Source organism: Dermacentor andersoni, chromosome 8 (assembly GCF_023375885.2).
Source record: "Dermacentor andersoni chromosome 8, qqDerAnde1_hic_scaffold, whole genome shotgun sequence".
NCBI lineage: Eukaryota > Metazoa > Arthropoda > Arachnida > Ixodida > Ixodidae > Dermacentor > Dermacentor andersoni.
The window spans coordinates 116847030-116866144 of record NC_092821.1 but is presented as its reverse complement, the minus strand read 5'-3'; the positions used below and the strand labels follow the sequence as shown (position 1 = coordinate 116866144).

The 19115-nt window shown below is 44.7% G+C and overlaps 1 protein-coding gene across 3 annotated transcripts in view; it reads left to right on the top strand.

Moving 5' to 3' along the window:
• l(2)k05819 (transmembrane protein 94-like protein l(2)k05819) overlaps positions 1-19115 on the top strand; it is a 72243-nt gene that overhangs the window by 3243 nt on the left and 49885 nt on the right. For 2 of the 3 annotated variants that reach the window (XM_055069663.2, XM_050176772.3), the window contains exons 2-13: positions 312-445; positions 1608-1744; positions 3349-3560; positions 5003-5157; positions 7517-7619; positions 8757-8951; positions 10650-10829; positions 13229-13451; positions 14934-15133; positions 16119-16240; positions 17039-17132; positions 18912-19010. In XM_055069663.2, coding sequence (XP_054925638.2) covers positions 312-445; positions 1608-1744; positions 3349-3560; positions 5003-5157; positions 7517-7619; positions 8757-8951; positions 10650-10829; positions 13229-13451; positions 14934-15133; positions 16119-16240; positions 17039-17132; positions 18912-19010 — 1854 coding nt within the window. The remainder of the gene's footprint in view (positions 1-311; positions 446-1607; positions 1745-3348; positions 3561-5002; positions 5158-7516; positions 7620-8756; positions 8952-10649; positions 10830-13228; positions 13452-14933; positions 15134-16118; positions 16241-17038; positions 17133-18911; positions 19011-19115) is intronic. The other variant, XM_050176773.3, reaches the window with a different exon arrangement.

The window sequence follows — 19115 nt, the reverse complement described above, 5'->3', positions numbered from 1 at the left end:
CCAAACATTTAGTTGTGCTTTTCGGATCACATGACCGAAGTGCCTAGAAGAACATGCTATACTAATTTATTTGAGATCTGAGGTCTCAAGAAATTGCAAGAGCGGGAGTGGTTGTTGCAAATTGGCTGCAGATTACATGCAACTTGCAAATGGACATCTTTCTTTTTATCTCTTTCACTTATTCACAGAATCTTCTGCTTTTGATACAAAAGTGTTTGCTTGTGTAGAAATGTTTCCAGCTGCATTGTATGTGTTTCAATTAGTTATTCTTTTGCCACGCTCCTCACGGCCGTCTTTGTATTGCCTTTCAGCGTAAGGAATGCCAAGTGACGTGGCTCGGGGAGTCATTCCACCACAACAATCCGCACTCTATATTCCGCTGGCCAAGCGTGGTGTTGTTGCTCTTCGAAGTGGTGGCATTTGTGGTGGCCTACTCTCTTGGAGGGTGAGTGCTCGTTTTGGATGTCTAATTGAGGAGTAGCCAATGAAATATATTTCAGATTGCTTCATCCTGTTGCTCTCTGGAACAGAGAAAAAAAAAGATATTTGTTTATGGATGGTTCATTGTGCCTTGGCAGCAGGATATAAAAAATTTGTTGCAGCAGGGCAAGATGTGTTTTACACTTGCACATTCAAATGTTTAAGACTTGCACATGTCCTTCACTTTGCTCAGTTACCATAAAAATGTGCCTCACACACCAGCAGATCTGCAAGTGGGCCCTGGAGGCTCGGCTACCCCCTAAAAATTTATCATTACACACAGGGCACTTTCAATCGTGATCAGGCCCGATCGTGATCAAATTTCTTGGCTGCAATTGGCTTCATTGTGCAGGCTGAGAAAAGGAGCTAATAGTGTTCGAGACTGAATTATTGGATAAAGTAGTAAATCTAAAAACTTTATCACCGATATCATCACGTTACAAACATATGCAGCGTAATAATATAAGACCAAATACGTAAAATGTTGCCAGATCATATAAACAAAACCAGGAACAAAACTCTCACGTGCATGGGGAATATGGAAGGGGAAAATTGTCCTCCGCACGACCGTATCAGGAAGTACAAATGAAACACATACAACAAGTTTCCTAGAAAGAAAGCTTGTACAGTAGTACAAGCTTCGAGTGGTGGTAGACAGTGGTTTGGTTGACTGTCATTTCTGCATTTCGTTTTGGCCTAATGAAAACTGGTGCGCACGCTGATGTTGTGCATTCATGCGCATGTGCCTTTTGTACATGCTGTCGTGCATGCAAGCATGTCTGCTTTTGCATGTGCTTCATGGCTTGATGCAAGCGCCAGTCTTCTCTAAAAGCCAGCTGCCGTTTACACGAAACAAAGATGCATGAAAATGTGGCCTTGTGATTAGAGCATCGGGCTGGTGGGCCTGTGAGGCTGTGGTGTGATCTCACCATCGGACTTGTGTTGCATTTTTATTGAAGAGGTCTGAATTGATACAAGACAGGAACCATGAAATGACTCAAATGAGTCAGACAGGAGTGAGTCAAAGAATGCTTTACACTTAACAGCAATGTCAGATTGACTATCTTCTTACGGTGCTGGAAGAAACAGGCAGGAATTGTTTTACATGCGGCCCGGTTCTATTGCAGGGGACCCGTGTTGGTTGGTGACTCTCTGTTCCTCATCTGCGTGCTGGCACTCAATGTCATCCTCGTGATCTGGGAGACAAGAATACGTCACATGGAAATGAGGCACCGCGCCCAGGCCATGGTCAACACGTTGGCCAGTACGTCACCCTTATCCTGGCTTCTGTTTGCTAATTGTCACTACTCGGACAAGTCGCATACCTACCGCCTACTCGAATTGCTGGAAGGACGCTCAGGAGATCAGCTATGTCCCATAGACTGTAGGACAAGAAGTGCGCGAATCGACGAGAACAACTAAGAAAGAACTTAGGATGAGGGATTCATCCTTGCCTGTTTGTCCGCTGCTTTCAATCTATCACTTCTGTCATACCAAACTGCACTTTATGACAGCCTAAGAATTCAATAGAATCTCTGCCAAAACAAAACAAAACAAAAAAACTTAGAAGGAACGAAAGGCACTGCAACTGCCCTTTGTGCCTCTGTGCTCCGTAACATAAATCCAGAGGGACACTAATATTGCAAAAAGTTTGTTGTTGTTTATTTCTAATAAAAAGGACTCGGAAGGACTCAGTAATAAGAAGGACTCAAATTCTATGTGCAAGTGACACAGCGGTGTACCCTGTGCATTCTTAGGTTGCTACCGAGTACAGTTACATAACTCATTCGAAACCATCCTAGTGTTCTGAAGAGCACAACCCTGCTCAGGTGCTGGTAATTTTTTTATAGAATTATCATGAAAAATGGGGCGCTTCAGCATGTGCTGTTGAGCATAGCTCTCAATCTTTGTTTGTATGCAAATAGGCACATAGATATGCAAATAATGTTGCAATGAAACGTGAGACTTCCCATTATAATTTCCATTTGCACTTGCACCGCACTGTCGATGGGGCCACAGGTTTTGTGGTCGTCATCCTTTTATTAACATTCTTTTACTACAGAAGAAAACTGTGCAGAAGTTTCCATTGCGGAATGCTCTTGAGTTTTCTATACAAAAGACGGCTTGCATATGTGGCATGGATGCCATATTGGCATTTCACTTGCAGCCTCCGCTGCACTACTGAAGGCAATTGGAAGATAAGCAGATTGGTTAATTGTTCAGCAATTCATCAAGCTAGGAGTTTGCCACTATGGCACGTGCAATGACATAAAATGCAAGTCATCGGTTACTACTTTTTTTAATGAACATATACTACTCTTGGGTCAGAAGTTTCTGCAGTCCACGACATCACATGGGAGCCAATTCGGAAGTATACACATAGCATATGTTGCCGTTTGCATTTTACTGTTACACCATTTTGTGGCATGCCCGACCACTGCTCTCGACAAACACAATGTATTTTAAATGCGAGAGCAGTTGTTTGCCTACGTGTAACCACTTTACTGAACCTGGGTTGCTAGCCTTGATGCCATGCTAATGTCCACAGATGGCACCACAATACTTTCTGATGTGCACACATGGTGTGTGTCGAAGCAACATCATCACATTTTGATGCTCTGCTGTGGCGCTTGTGGTGTTCATGATGACGATGACAGTGGCATTGAGTGTGATAATGATGTTTTGATCTTCATGACAGTGACAAAAAATAATGATGGCGATGATGTTGACCCTGCCCACGATGCTATGAAGTCCAATGTGATAACGATGATGATTATGGCCATATGATGATGAGTCTTTGGGTGCTTATTCAAATGCCCTTGTAATTTTCGACACTCATTCACCTTTCCTTTGCTCTTGTTTGCAAAGACACATTGGGCCACGGAAGTGGCGACGAGGCGCCCTGGAGCACCTCAGACTACGCTCCGCTGTTCCAGCCAGCATCACCTTGCATCAGCCTGCAGTGGGCCGTGCGCGACGACAAGCTGGTCAACGTGCCTGTGCACCTGCTGGTCGAAGGGGACGTGGTGGTCATTAGGCCTGGACATCAGGTGCCGGGAAAGTGCAGGCTGCTCACAAAGGCGAGTCGCTCTGGACTGGCTTAGCTTTGGCTCGTGGCTATTGCCATCTGGGGGCTTTAATTTAAATGTTGTCTCACTTGAACGTAAGCAACAGTGCATTGAGACCACAAAGAAAAAGGATAAACGAAGAGTTCTCGCCGTGTCACCATTTTCACAGCAAGAAAATGTAATTTCTGTCAATGATTTGCTATATATTTATTTGTTTTATTGTTAATATACTAGGTAGCGTGGTACCAAGGTGTGCTACATACGAGTAGTGTGCAATTATGAGTGCGCACACCTTGTAACTATTCCCTCTTGTACGTTACACATTGCATTGTGTTCAGGCCGTTCAAGGTACATGTGAGTACATTATGAGAGGGAGGCTAGAAAAAAAGAAAGTAAGTCAAATGCAGCACATAATTGAGGATACATATTTAGAAAGAGAAAAGACCTCGAAGGTTGGGACAAATATGCATAACATATATAGTGAAAAGATGAAAGGTCATGATTACAAAGCAAAAATGGTAAGAAAGAAGAACATAAAGACAAAATTTTAGTAATGTTATGTGACAATATTTAATACAATTTGAAAAGTCACAAATCTTAAATAATGATACAGGCTGATTATTTTATTCGTGAGGATATTCCTGGAAAGTGTGACTGTGTGCATGTGACAGCGTGATAGCAGGATATGTTGACCATCATAAGTGGTTATTGGCCTTATGATGGGCAGCAACTTGATAGCGACTAAGCTTTGTTGTGTTTTTCTTCTTCTCCTGTGGTTTCATTTCTCTTCAAAGTGTCAGCCTTTCGTTCATGCTTTTTCTTTATCTCATTTTCACACAGTTCTTTACGTCCGAGCGTGTACCAACCACTTTTGCAGTTTTCTTAGTTTTACACACAGCACTGTCGAGTGTACGTAGTCGCAAAATGCTGAATGAATCTTCCCAATTGTTTTTACGCAAAATGGCAATAATGGCTTATTTGCGATAATATCACACTGTCCTTTTCCTTACAGATATTACTGGCCCGTGAAAGCGCTTTAAGTTATTATCACGACAGTTGTCATTTCATTAAGAGATATGTTGCTGCACAATACACAAGCGCATATGGTAGACAAGTTTCATGTCCTTAATTAAACAAAGGGGCATGTTCGTGCACATAGTTCAGGCAGAAAGAGCATACAAGCGACACCTCTTTTCACTGTTCTCTGCCTTGTACAGTAATTTCTGCCACACAACTTTTGTAAACGTGGCCGCGTGTCCTAATCCTGTCGTCCGACAAGATTAACAGAATTCCAGTTTGTCAAACTTTATATGATATATATTTATATTTATATAATTTTTTTTTGCCTGCGCTAGATGTGATGGGGCAGCATGAAATCACGCTGCCCTTGGATATCTTCGTGATGCCGTGCTCTGCAGCTCATCTATGCGTCGCCCCTCCTTGGATATGTGCAGGGCAAAGAAACGCCACTGGTTCTCGAAGAAAAGGAGACGTTCGTCCCAGAGACGGGTATCGGAACTTGTGCCACCTTCACGGGGGCTCGGCTACGACGGCCGGTCGAGCCTCGCCGCTTTGTCATGCTCGAAGTGCCTTACCTGAAGTTCTTCAGGTACAGATTCGCCATTCGCCAATTGTTTCGCACCGGAGTAACCTTCTAAAAGACACCGAGGTGCAAAACCAAGTCAGTTTAGACCGATTAATTAACATTTGCTTATTAACTGCTACTAGTTGACAAGTGCCACCGTTTCTTCTTTTGCACTCGTGCTTTTGTGTTCGTTCGGGATTTTGTACTATTTATTCAGTACTTTCTGTTTCAGTTTGTTCTACTTTTGTGCTTATTTTGATTGTACAGTCGAACCTTGTTATGATAAAGTTGCATCTTACAGGAAAGAACGCGGCTTCGAATCACCCTAGGCGCTATCAGTCTTATTCTGTCTAGACACCATACTTCGCCTTCACCATTCCTAAGTCACGTAGTTACCACATTTACTCCATGGTATCGGCACCCAATCTTGACAGAAGAAGTGAAGCCATACGCTTTCCTAGTTGCCTTACAGGCCAACCGCAGCGACATGCAACGCTATGTTTTTAAATGCCGCCGAATTCCTTCTCTTTGGGGTGAAAACCGTCTATAGCCAATTGCGTGAAAAAGAGAAATAACCTCCGTACCACTAATCGGACGCCGTTCAGGCGGTTGAGTTCCTGCAGCAGGGGGAGAGCATGGGGAGTGAGAACACTGGAACTATCCAATTATGGACATTGCATAGTAGCTTATAATCGACAGCCAAGCTTTCTGTGCACAGTAACATTAGGCGCCACTCCCGAGCGATTGATTTGCTTGCTCCCATAAGGCCTGTGCAATCCAAGAGTGGCTGCTTATGAACTCATGCTTATGAACCCTCAACGTGGCAACCTAGTTCCTGATACAGTAGACTTCCGTCAGTTTGAATCCGGTTAGTTCGAACTTTTGGTTAATGTGATTCCGACCGAAGGTTCCGGCCGGCGCCCATGCATTTCCGTGGGCCTAAACTTTCGTTATTTCAATCGTAAGATTGGCCTTTGCCGGGTAATTCAAACTCGATCAGACAGCCCTAGGAAGACTTTCTAGCAATAACCGTAGCTCACAATGTCTGATTAGAGTATTTATGGAATTCTAATGCGTTCCCTTTCCTTTTTTGAAGAAAATTGGTCCGAAATTGCCTGCATGGTGCAGTCGGATCCAAGCAAAAACAGCATTCGTAGCGTTTGTATGCTTTACCACATAACAGCAGTGTAGTGCGGCAAAGCTGATTTTAATAGACCGTGCGGTGAAGCTGACTGTATAAAATTGGCTTCCATTGTGCAACACATATTAGACCCTTGCCCACTTTCCTTGCTAAAACATCGGGTGCACGTTAGATTTCTTACTTTAGTTAAGAGCTTTAATGTAATTTCTACGTTAGTTTTCAGCTTTGGACACATGGAAATTTGGCAGTTATATGATTTCGTGGAGTGTTCGATTCGGGCAAATACTTCCAAATGAGTTAGCTGTGTTTTGGGTTTTCTTCCTGAATCTTGCTTCTTTCAACCCGCCGGATAATTCGATCAATTTCGCTTGTTCCGTCATGGTCGAGTTAACGGAGATAGACTATATAAACGTGGTACCCTACTACGTATAGGGAAGACTAACAAGCAGTCGCACAATGTTGAAAACCTGCCAAACACTGCCTTTGTTGAAGCACCGCTCAACATCAGCACACGCTATCTGACCCGAGCATGAGGCCATTATTTGAAGCTTCATTCAGTCAATAATTGAGTCTAAAGATGATGTTACTTAACTTTCTGAAAAGAGTAAAGAGAAACAATGTAAAAAAACTTAGAACGAATACTTTTATTCTTATCTGAAATATTGCTGTTTTCGTGAAATTGTCATGATGTCCTCAAGTGCATCACGCACCTGGTACACACTAATATCTGCAAAAAAATTCTTCAATTTTATATTTGCTTCACTGTATGCAATAATTTGTTATACCCGCATCTGTTATATCAAGTTTGACTGTACTAGTAGCACTGCCACACTGTGTGCATGTTACATTTTGATGCATATGCCATATGGACTGTTTTGGTTGGTCTCATTGACAATACTGTTCGGTCCTGAGAGCTGTACTTTCCTTGTGCTTCAATAGACTTTGAAATAACAAACACAGATGTAATTAATTATCGAATGTAGCAAAATAAATCTAAATTTCTTATTGCTGATATCAGCGTGTCATAAATGTATGCTTATAAAGAATAACGGATATAACAAAGTCATTTTCGTGCCAGGTGCGACTCCATTGTAACGATGCATGGCTGTACGTGGCGAAGGCTGTCATAATGGCAAAGCCTTACTGCCCGCAATTCTGCCACCACCTGGCCAAACGTCAGGACCCTCCTTATCCACCTGCACCTGTACATTTGGCTCACGCTTCCATTCATTCCACTTGCAGGCTTTGCCTGGAAAACTCGCTCATGCGGCCCGTGTCAATGTTCGCCAAGGAGCTGCACCACGTCAACAGCACCTACCTCGAGAGGACCGTGATCGGCATTCTCGTGAGCCTCTCTCCTGTCCTTTCCCATCTCTGCTTTGCTAGACTGTCAAAGTGTCTGCCTGCACTGGTACCTCGAAGCACCTACCACTATGGTGACTCAGTGGGCCTCTACAATTATCCATTCCAGGCTGCCCAGGACCTCCAGAGACGCTGCTTTCAGCCAATGAGCATTGCATACGCAGTGTGTTGGGCAGTCCCGGGCAGTCTGGGATGACGAATCGAAGGGACCCACTGGTCGGGGCATTCGGCTTCTGAGCACAGTGATGTTGCTAGTTCATTTCCCAGCCTCGGCAGCCGCATTTCGATTATGGCGAAATGCAAACACGCTCGTACATTTCGATCACGTGTGGAAGAACCCCAGGCTGTCGAAATTAATCCAGAGCCCTCAGTGTGATGCACTTATGCCGTGACTGCGGTATCCCCCAAAAGCCAGTATGCTGCTTTGGAGTGTTAAACCCCGTAATTTCATTTTTCTTTATCTCATAGCAGGGATATTGTCCTACTTGCCACGGTGGCTATCTTGGAAAGGAAAGATTTCTCGGAAGGGAAAGCTGGGCGGTATTAAAAAATTTGTTCTGGTCTGAGGTTTGAAGTAACGTAAAACTACCAGGGAACCTTTATGGGCTTTCTTTGTTGCTTAATGTGCTACTATCGTGACGAATGACAGCACTGCCTCTCACAAAACTTCCTCTGTCTTAGGATTGTTTGAGCGCATTGACAACGAGGAACAAGCAAGTGGGCACGCAAGTGCTAGTGTGTGTCTGCTTGTCCTGGTTGTCAGGGCTCTTAAACAACCCTAATCAAGTCTTAATAACAAGGCCGAACGTCAACATTCATCACGTTCATTCCTCTGTCTTGCAGATTTCAGTTGAACCTGTTGTCGATTTCGGCAGAACACGAGAACCTCTTATTCACTGTTCCCGTGCTTCCATTTGATAATTAATTCACTCTTGTAACCCTGCCACCTGCTAGCGTCCCAGTTGGTAGAGCGAACGCCCCAGAGATGCAGTGTTGCTGGTTTCAATCGCCTGGACCAGGACAAATTGTTGATGCAACTGCGAAGCTTTCGTTGTGCGTTTCCATTTGCAGCCTTGTGCTGTGCCTTTGGATGCATCACCACCTCTGCCTTTCATGTCAGGTCCTGACGACTGTGCTGAAGCTGGCCCAGTGGCGCTACCTGGGGGACCGAGCAGGCAGCGTGAAGGAGCTGGTGCTGCAGCCCGCCCTGGCCATCTTGCCCCTGCTGCCGCTGTCACTGCCCGCGCTCTGGTTAGGTCTGCATGCACTTGGCACGGCCAGGCTACACCTCATGGTGGCCACACAGGAGCAGACGGTCAGTCCCGCCAGCTCTTTCACAGAGAACAGCTCGAAGCTGAGTACAGTCGGCTTCCGTTAATTCGATCCTGACGGGACCTGTGGAATTGGTTGAATTATCCATCGGGTCGGTTGAATTAAACAAGGAGCATAAAAGAAAATGTCGGAACACACCGCTGATTCACTTAGCAATATTTGTGCCGATTTTAATACGTCCCTGAATCGAACGTGCACCCATTTTTTATGGGTTCAAAGTATAAAACTAACGTACAAATGACGTTAGAGGGCCTAAACAAAGTAGAAATCAAATGTGCGCACATTTTTATTTTAGCAAGAAAAACATAGCATGCCTCCGGTTATGGCAATAAGAGAAAGACTAAACCAGCGAACTTTGACTTCGCGATCCCCCCATTAGCAAAGCAATCGTGCGATACTTCACTCCGTCTGCGATGTGTTGCAAGAGACAGATTGTCTACGCCAGCCAATATATCGTGAAATGAAAACACGTATAGAGCTGCGCTCAAATTTTGCATTAGGGAGTATTGTAATTGTCAGTGATTTTTTTTTTCCCCAGCTTTCTGAGGGCCAAACATATGGCGACTGTGAGGTCTTCGTCGACATGGCATCAAACCCTAATTTTGATTGTAGACTATATAATTCAACAAAATTATCTGTTTTCAGTTGAAATGAGTTCTTTCTGCGTTCCTGATTATTCAGACTTTCTTTATGGCTCCTTCCACGCAAGAATAATTGGCCATTGACTGTACATCTTTGCATGCTAGGTTGAATTTTAGTGTAGCAAAATAGTTGGCGCGCCAGCACTGACTTCTTTGTGCCACGTTAGATAGCACGAACGATGTCCAATTTTTATTCTATGCTGAGCACCCGGTGCTCTTTATCTAAGCTTCGGCGTCATGCGAGTCCTTGCTTGCATGACGCCTAAATTATGTTGGTGTTGATGTGGCTTCACGCGCAAGCACACAGGGCATTTAGAGGCCTTTGTTCCGATCTCTGAAGCTTGCTGTTCTGTAGGGCCGCCTGATGGGAACGACGCTTGGCCATGATTGTGCGACAAAAAGTGGAAACAATACATGTTAACTAACCCGTACACAATAAGCTGGTACGGTTTATGTCGATACAAAACACATTATGTACAATGACCGCTGAGAAGGGGATTTGACTTTACTATTAAAACGAAACTACTGTTTAAGCGGGTACGGTCTAACAGGGTTTTACGGTATTCGTTTTTGGGGTCAGGAAGTTTTCTAATGTTTCCACATTGCATTTAAGTACAATGTAACCCATATCTATAAGCAATGAACTATCCTTGAGCTTGTGCTCTCAAAATCTTGTGGATGCCACTGCGTCGATTCTGATGGTAGGATGGCATCCATGGCCTCACTCCTGGGTTGCCCCATTCACTCTGAAGTATTCAGGACTTCCTTGACACTTACACTCACATTTACCACAGCGAGCACTTAAGAAAATGAACAAATCAATCAATCAATTTAATTGAAGTGTCAGTCAGACTCACCAACCTACTCGGCCACTCAGTCAATCACTCACTCACTGACTAACCAATGTACTTAGTCAGCAAGTGCTGTCGCAACCTGGAAACTTCCCTATCATTGCATTGAAAGGCGAAGCAAAGGTACAGATTGCCTAACAGGTTACTCGGGTTGTCGAATAAACGCCGGTCACCCTGCTCACCTGACAGGCCATACAGCACGCCCACGACGACCTCTTCGAAGAAGCGGACGAGGTAGAGTCGACGCACCCCGACAGCTCGGACCTGTCGTGGGGCCAGGTGCGGCCGCTGTTCTTGTCGCTGCTGCGCGGCAAGGCACCGCATCTCTGGAGGACCTCCAGCCTCCTGCACGTCCTGGGTAGTGTGACGGTGAGCCTGCTTGCATGACGCGGTCCTGTCCACTTCGAGTTTCCTTGTGAGAGCGCTTGTTCGTTGTTTTCATTTGCTTGTAAATTTTAGCACCTGAAAACTCGTATTTCTAGGAAATGAAACTGAACGCCCACCGAAGAGGTGTGGTTAAAGGCTAAAAAACGCCATTTCGGCTTCCACGCAGAAGCCTTGTTTGATAAAGTATCTTGAAACATGGGGCAATCTTCAGCACAAGTAAGGGACAGTCGAACAGACAAAGCAGAGTGTGGAGTATCGGTTGATGTTTATTGTCTAATTGTGTAGACCTGGAAGCCATAATCAGCGAGAGCCAGTGCAGTATTTGAAGGGATGCCTTTGACACATCGAACCTTACTGTGTGCATAGAACTTGCCTTAGGAAGAAATGGCTGATCTTTTTATATGATAGTGAAGTCAGCACCACACAGGTGCACATATCAGTGAGTCTTGCGATTTCACTTCTCTTTGTTATCTCTTATGTCAGCCTGCCACAACTTCTGTGCAGCACTTTTGCTTTATCAAATCTCGGATTGCATCTGGACTTCCTACCATGTAGTGCTAGATGCCCTGAAAAAGCTTTCGTGACTTATACTTGTGCTACATAAGTCACCCATTGACGCACATGCCAGTTTGACATGCCTTATTTATTCGAATATGAAGCGATCACGATTATAAGATGGGGATGCAGTTGTGGAAACTAAGAAAAAGAACTTAAATGTACGCACTAAAACAATGCAATATAACGTAGCTGACAGATTATTCAGACTCAGCAGGGATTGCTCAAATTGCTGAATAATTGAAAGCCACCCGGAATATTAGGTGCAAGTTGAAGGGACTCACAACTGGCCAGAATGTGTTGCGAGACATTGACAGAAATAAAATGTCCATAATTTGTAGTGATAGAATCCAGCACGCTGTTCATGATTTAAGTAGGAATTATACTTTAAACTGGCAAAAAAAGTCTCAAGAACCAGTAAGTGGCGAGGCCCAGTGGTGAAATCTTGGTACTTCGGATGTAGTCTATGAGATTACTGTATGTAAGTCTGCTGTTATTAAGTACAACATAATTATTGCTTAAAATTGCATTTGCCATATTATTAAACACTTCCACTTTATTCTATGCTCCGGGAATCAAAAGCACGCACACGGCTACGACAACACACTGAACTGCGTATCACGTGTGAAAGCATAGTTTCATTTTCGATCCGATTGGTTTCATTTTTACTGGTTAGATACCAAAGCAGTTCAACAGGAAACCACGAAAACACATAACTTTTATCACAGTAATTCTCAGGAAAATATGAATCGCAGTAATACCGACTTCATAAAATAATACTTTCTCACAGCTACACCCGCACTTGTCGTCTGCCTCCCACTAATGCCGGCATATTAACGCTATCGCACTCACCTATCACTGTTTTCAGCATGCTTCCAGTGAACGACTCCTTCCCCACTGCCGATCAAAAAATTCTTATAAAAGATGTTCCACGGCATGTTCTGGCGTACCACTTCATGATTAGATACTCTGACCGGTAAGCTTTTCATTGCATTAAAGAAATAAGTACCATAAAATTGGTTGTCAGTTCCTTTAAATGTGAATTTCGCCTTACATTGTGGCTTTGGGGCAACAAGGCGTGCGCTGCCGTAAAGCCACATTATAAGGCAAAATTTACGCTGCCGTGAAGTCACACCTCACAGCAAAATTAGAACAACCCTGGCCCCACCTTTACTGTTCAATTTAAAATTCTCAGAGCAGATTATATTATACGTGCAAAAAATATGGTACTGCCTCACCGGTCAATATTTATTAGTTGCTACAATTTGCACTGTATCCTAAAGCCTGGATCGACGGAAATGTGGCACTGCTACTACCATGTTGAAATAGTAAGTGAATGCATCAGCCTTACACATAAGGCATGAGGGTTGTGACTTCTTGGCTAAGGATTCTGGGAAAAAAACCTCGCCTTACATTCAAATAAGTATGATATGTAGGTGTTGCCAAAGAGAAGCAGAATTGAGCACAATCAAGGGCACTTGAAGGAGCAACTTCCTTCTTTGTCATGTTGCTCAGGTGCTCCATATGCTTCTCCTGTAGAAAACAATCGGCCGTTTCGTTCGAAGGCAATGCCTTGTAAGAGACACATAGTAGAATTCAGCATTGCAGTGAAGGCATCTCAGGATGCCGTTGGCTTCATTACATTTGCAGTCAAATACGCTGCATGCCTCTGGAGACCTCCAGGCGCAGACCGTGCATGCGCTTCGACACGTGACAGCACAGCAGTGCTGACTGTTAGAGCGTCCGTATAATTGGTATCGCAGTCAAATTTTGTTACGTGAAAGTTGACACCTTTCTCAAGTGATTCCCTGCCAACCTTTTTTCAGACTCTATGCTGCGTCGACAAAAAGGGTATCCTGTCATGGCCGAATCCAACGCCGGAGAAAGTGTTCTTCCTCAAGCCGCCATGGTCGCGAGGGAGCAGCGGTCACACATCCAACTTTGGTGGCTCGGGCAATGTCCGTCACTCGGGCCACTTCGATGCCAGCTCCGACATCGTAACGGAGGACAGACCAACTACACCTGGTGCCGGCGACTCGGTGCTTGAGGGTGAGCTGGCTTTGAAAAATCGTGACACACCTGACGGGGTGATTCAGCAACTTTGCATTTGTCAGCGTGCATGAGGATGGGTTTCATCCATCCAAGTGGGTAGGGGGAGTGCCAAGAGATGGCGTAAGTGACTGTAGTTGCCATACGAGGCACGAGGTGGCAGCACTGGGACTGGCGGGCACAGTGTGTGTTATGTGGTGGTGGACACAGAGGGCCGATGAGCGATGCATGAAGCTCAATAATGAAGAGTGGTAGCTGAAGTGTAGGCCCACCGTCAATCCTGACGGCATGCTTGGGCAAAGCAAAAAGCGTGAATGGGATTTGGCAAAGAGGCTTCCTGCTTGACGATAGCAAAGGATTACATTAGATATAATGTTGGTTTGAGATGCTACTTGGCAAATGAGAAAAAGGCACATATAAACAATTGTTTGAGGTGCATTCATGCGTTTCCTGGGAGTTTTCCAGTGTCGTTCAGGAGACGCCAGAGTTCATTCACTGTTTTCTGGGAGTGCCACACTTGCAAAAAATTGCACCCTTTTGGTGCCTATCTTGGCCCCACAAGCAGTAATTGTCATCTATCTTGCATGTGCTTCCTTTCTTCAGTGCTAAGCTCCCCGTACATTCAGGCCAGAGACGACACGTGCTTATCAGGTTGCATAGTATTTTCGACTAGAAAGTAGTGAGTGGCAATGTTGTTAAATATTAAAAGAGAACACACAAGCTAAACAAAAATTATAGCTTGAGAAACAATGTAAAATCTTTTTTTATTAGAATGCAAAGGGCTCTCAGGATTACGGGGAATTTTTAAATATGTATGTCAAAATGTTGAATGACCATGGATAGTTGTTCGCAGTAGTATTCCGCAGTAGTAACCAAAGGGTCACTGCAGTCGAGGGATCCTTTCTAACTTCTTGGTGTTTCAGGAAGCCTGTGGAGGGTATGTATCAAGTTTCTCTTGGGCTCAAGCAAAATGGCTGTTTAGTCAGCCTGTCATGCTCTCCTCGTGCAAGTAGTGTGTACAAGAGTACTGTATGGCACCTCTCGCTCTAAATTAAAAACAGTTATTTTTCTAAACGTGCATATTTAATTACACATCTCAACATTTATTTCCTATTTGCACCTTTAAAACCTAATGAAGTACGTATTTAATGTAGCATACACGTAATGTATGCACCTCCTGGGATTCATTGTGTACGAGTCGTTACATATTTGTGAGAAAATATCACAGGACATGGCGTTATTCTCTTTCTCTCTCGCCATTATCGATACTGTTCACTTCCCTGGTTTGTACAGCTAACTACAAGAGCTTACGGACCACAGAATCGGAGAACACATTGAATTTCCTAGAACTGTGTGACCGTAGCCAGTAAAACCGTACAACACTACGTTGGCTGTTGGCGGCAGTAAATGTTTCGGGACCCCGGGATGAGTATGTCACATTGTTTCCATTTGTCATAATTTTTGCATGCATTCCATTACCAGCAGGAGGCAAGGTGCTGACCGTTGACAACGGCCCACTGAGGCGCGCGTCGGGCCTGTCGGGCTACGATGCACCGGACCACATGTACCACCCAGGTACCCACGTTGAGGTGCTGGACCTCACTCACAGCATGCTGTCGGCCTTCGGGGTCCAGTTCGACGACCCCCGGTGGAAGGACTACATCAACAACCTCAAGCCACTCGTGAGTGGGCAGTCTTCTCTCAGAGGGCTTACCCTTTCACTCCCCGAAGTTTTTTTTAAGAAACGTGCATGCAATTTCTGTACTTTTTTTCATTTTGCCAATTTTTCGCACATTATGTTTAAAAAAAATAACATGAACCTCTTGCAGTCGTATCTTGGACCGTTCTTTCTCAGTAATTCTTTTTTCAGCTATTAATAATCGCATTAAACAATATCTGAGCAAGAAGGCAGCAATTTTTTAGTTCCGCATTTGAAATAATTCACATGTGCCTTTTCCTGGTGTCAACAGCACAACATGTAGAAGGGACAAGAGACGAAAAGACGACACCACAAGCATTGCCTTTGGTGTCGTCTGTCTGCGCAGTATGTGCTTTTTGTGGTGCGAAGCACTGAGACGATGTCAATGTTTTCCAGCGCGTGTGTTTTATGGAAAGAACACGTCAGAGTTAAGAAACCTTAAGACAGTTTCAGTGCCGAGGAGAAATATGTGTATATCACCTTCAGTCAACCAGCACACGTCCTCGGATGAGAGAACTGAAGAGGACAGCAAGGATAAGAAGCCCAAAGAAAACGGTTCCTGTGGTGATCGTCAACAACAGGATGTTGGCTAGAGACTACACTATGCAAGAGCCTCGGGAACGAAATAAATTTTTAGAAAGAAATCTATTACTGCGTTCATGGCGTCCAAAACGTGGGAAATGGTTCCTGACTGCAAATTGGTCAATTGTTCGTGACTGTGAACGGTTAAGAAAGCTTTGAAACATGTTTGGTATTAAAGGGTGTTTCTTCTCGCAAACATTTCCCAACGAAATATTTTTCAATATGCCTTGAATTAACCAAGTATTGCTGCTCAAATGCTACCTCTACACAGCAGTGGCTCGTATAGCCTTTGCCGCCTTTTTGTCGCTCCTGCTGTAAGCCCTGCAAATCAATCGTGCTATTTTCACCATCCTTTTGCCACAATGACGTTTGTTAATGTTTTCTAGGGCCTGAGCATCCTGCTCAACACTTGCAACCCGGCCACCCAGGAGAAGTACGCCCGCTTTTGCGACCACATCGCTTGTGAAAGTCTCCACAATGAGTCGGCCGTTCCTGTCGTCAACAAGCGGTAAGCCTGTCGTTGGGCTGGTTCCCATCATGGCCGCCGATTCTTTGTTCAAATCTACTCTACTTGCCTGCAGATACCTAGTTCGGTATGCGCATCTGGTTCGGTGTGATGTAATAAAAAACAAGGGCAATAATTCGGGCTAGTTGGTCTGCGATGATGGGATCCCAAGTGTTATGACAAGGGATTATGACATGGCGCCATCGTCCCCTGCAGTGTTTCACGCTGGCCGGGCTAGCCGACAGGCTCCTTCTGAATTCTCGACTTTCTCTGTCTCCGCAACGCTCGTCCTCCTCCTCTGTGAACTTACGTCAGACAAAATGTGAAGTTGTGTCTGGCCATCCGGTTCTGCGACTATCCTGTCTGGACACTCCACATACCTGTTGCTGTGTAGGCACACCTGTTCTTGTAGCCCATTGCTTATTAAATGCAAATTAACCCCCGTCTAACAGAACTCCACTGCGCCCACTGAACGCGATATAACTAAACACTAATTAGCACTAAAAAGACAAGAACAGACACAAGAATGACAGCATGTGGCGCTATTCAGCTGTCGTGTGTGGCCATGCATATTGTCGTTCTTTCGTGTGTCCTTGTTTTAGCACTACCTAGGACAACTGTATGAAAGCTGAGCTTGTGTAACTAAATGTCTCCTTTCACCCTCCCCCCATTTCATAGTAATGGCCTAATAGGTGTTTCTGAGAGCAAGGGTTTACGAAAATTTCCAGACTAAGGTAGTTCCTCACAGAAACTGAGTCGTCTGCGGCACATTCAAAGTGTAGTTTCTGGTCTTGCCACCAGGTGCCTCTGCGATCTGGCGGTCCAGATGGGTTTCACAGAGCGAGCTGTTGAAGCATACCAGCACCTTCAACACGTGGCTCTCTTCAGGCATGTGGTCAGTCTGGCCAACTGGCCTTTCTAATGTTCCTTAGGGATATTACAATATGCAGTTTTCATTGTGCGGTTCTCTCGAGTCAATTATTACTGAGCCAAGTGTCAGCTGATGTCACTTCACTCACCTCTCCTAAATGCTGATTGATTGAGTCGTGTGATTTAACATCCCAGATCAACTCTGGTGCTATGAGAGACACTACATTGGAGGGTACCAGATTATTTTGACCGTGTGAGGTTTTTTAATGTGCACCTAAATTACAGTGTCCTACTAGAACCTTTTTTTTTAGTAGTGCGACCGTGCCTCTACACCTGATGCCTTTTGAGTCAGCAGTGGCGGTGATGCTCCAGTCACTAACTATTGAAGGTGCATTGCGCTAAATTGTGTCGCGCGATGAAGCGTGGCCAGTTCAGAGCGTTCATCTTGCGTCTGACCAGACGTGTGCTCCAGACCGGTCGTGGTTAGAGCAACAACAGCACTGCTGCAACGATGACCACTTCTTGGTGCAACACATGAAATAAGGCGTGATTCTTGTCGGTCGGTGGCTCACTGCCCATATATCTTCTAGTTCACTGTTCCTCAATATAAGTACACGACCATTTTTGCATTGTTTTGCAATCCTCCCCCCACCCCCACCCCCCATTGAAATGCAGCTTTTGCGACTGGAAGCTGAACCCTAACCACAGGATCAGCTGAAAACCATAGCCATTACACCACTACAATGAGTCCAAAACTTTTCTAAAAATGAAGCTGCACACAAAACGTTGATGCAGGCTGGCTGGCACATTTCAGAGACAGCGCAATGCAAAAGAATAGGACAAAGTAAGAACATGGACGACAGTATATATAGTTGTCAAATGAATCCATGTGGGAAAACGAGGGGACGTACCCACCATAATGACTCAGAGGCCATGGCATCTTGCTGCTGAACACAAGATCACTGGTTCGACTCCCATCTGTCGTGTTACCATTCCAATGGTGACGGAATGCAAAAACAATTGTGGACTCAAATTTAGGAGCACTTTAAATCACACCCCTGGTGGCCAACGTTAATCTGGGTCCCTCCCCTGTGCTGCTTCTCATAGCCTGTGCATTGCTTTGCTGAACTAAGCACCATTATTTGCTTTGAATTACTGCATAACTGTTTAATAAAGGGGGCCAAAGCTGATTGTCTGGTAGGTTTATATGCGCACTTGGGAAAAGTACTGACATGAAAGTTTTGTTTCTTTTTTGTTGATGCGTTGAGTTGTTATTCACCTGTAGTAGTTATAGTACGGAAGTTTGCTTTCCCCACCTCACTGTGAATAACTAATTGCATCCTCATTTATTGCAACCAGTATGGCTTTGAAAGAGTCTTGAGGACGACATAATGTAGCTTAACATAGCTTGTGATCACGCAGTATCACGAACCAGGGAGTGCACTCCAGCTGTGTAAGTGATAATAACTGGGTGAATGCAGCATTATTTGGTGACTGGAAGCGACTAGTCTGAGTGACTGAGCCTGGAAGAGACTAAAAGTGATAGTCTAGTCAATTCTAGAAGCCTCGAAAGGGACTAGGCCTGAGGCACTTCCAACGTCAGTGTGATACAGGAAGCTGGTTTCAGCCGAAACGTCATTACAAAAGGCTGCAATGTCGCAGCTTCCAGTGCTGCGCACTCTCTATAAAAAGAAAACGGAATGGCTCAGTGTGACGACTTACTCCCCACAGGACCATTCGCACCGATGTGCCCCTCGGTCACTAATTCCTGTCATTTTTTTCGTTGCTGTCTTCATTGCTGCAGCAACCTGAAGTGGTCCAGAAAGGCAGGCTGGCCCGGTCGCTGAACTTCCCACGGCTCAAAATGCCTTTTCCCAACATGTGCTGCGCCGTTGTGAAAGAGGTGGGCTCCCAGCACAAGCTCCTCTCGTAGATTCGAAAGCTTGCCTGTTCTGTGTTATAATTGATGTGCTGGACCGTTAAAATGCGCCTTCAGCTTCTGCATGTA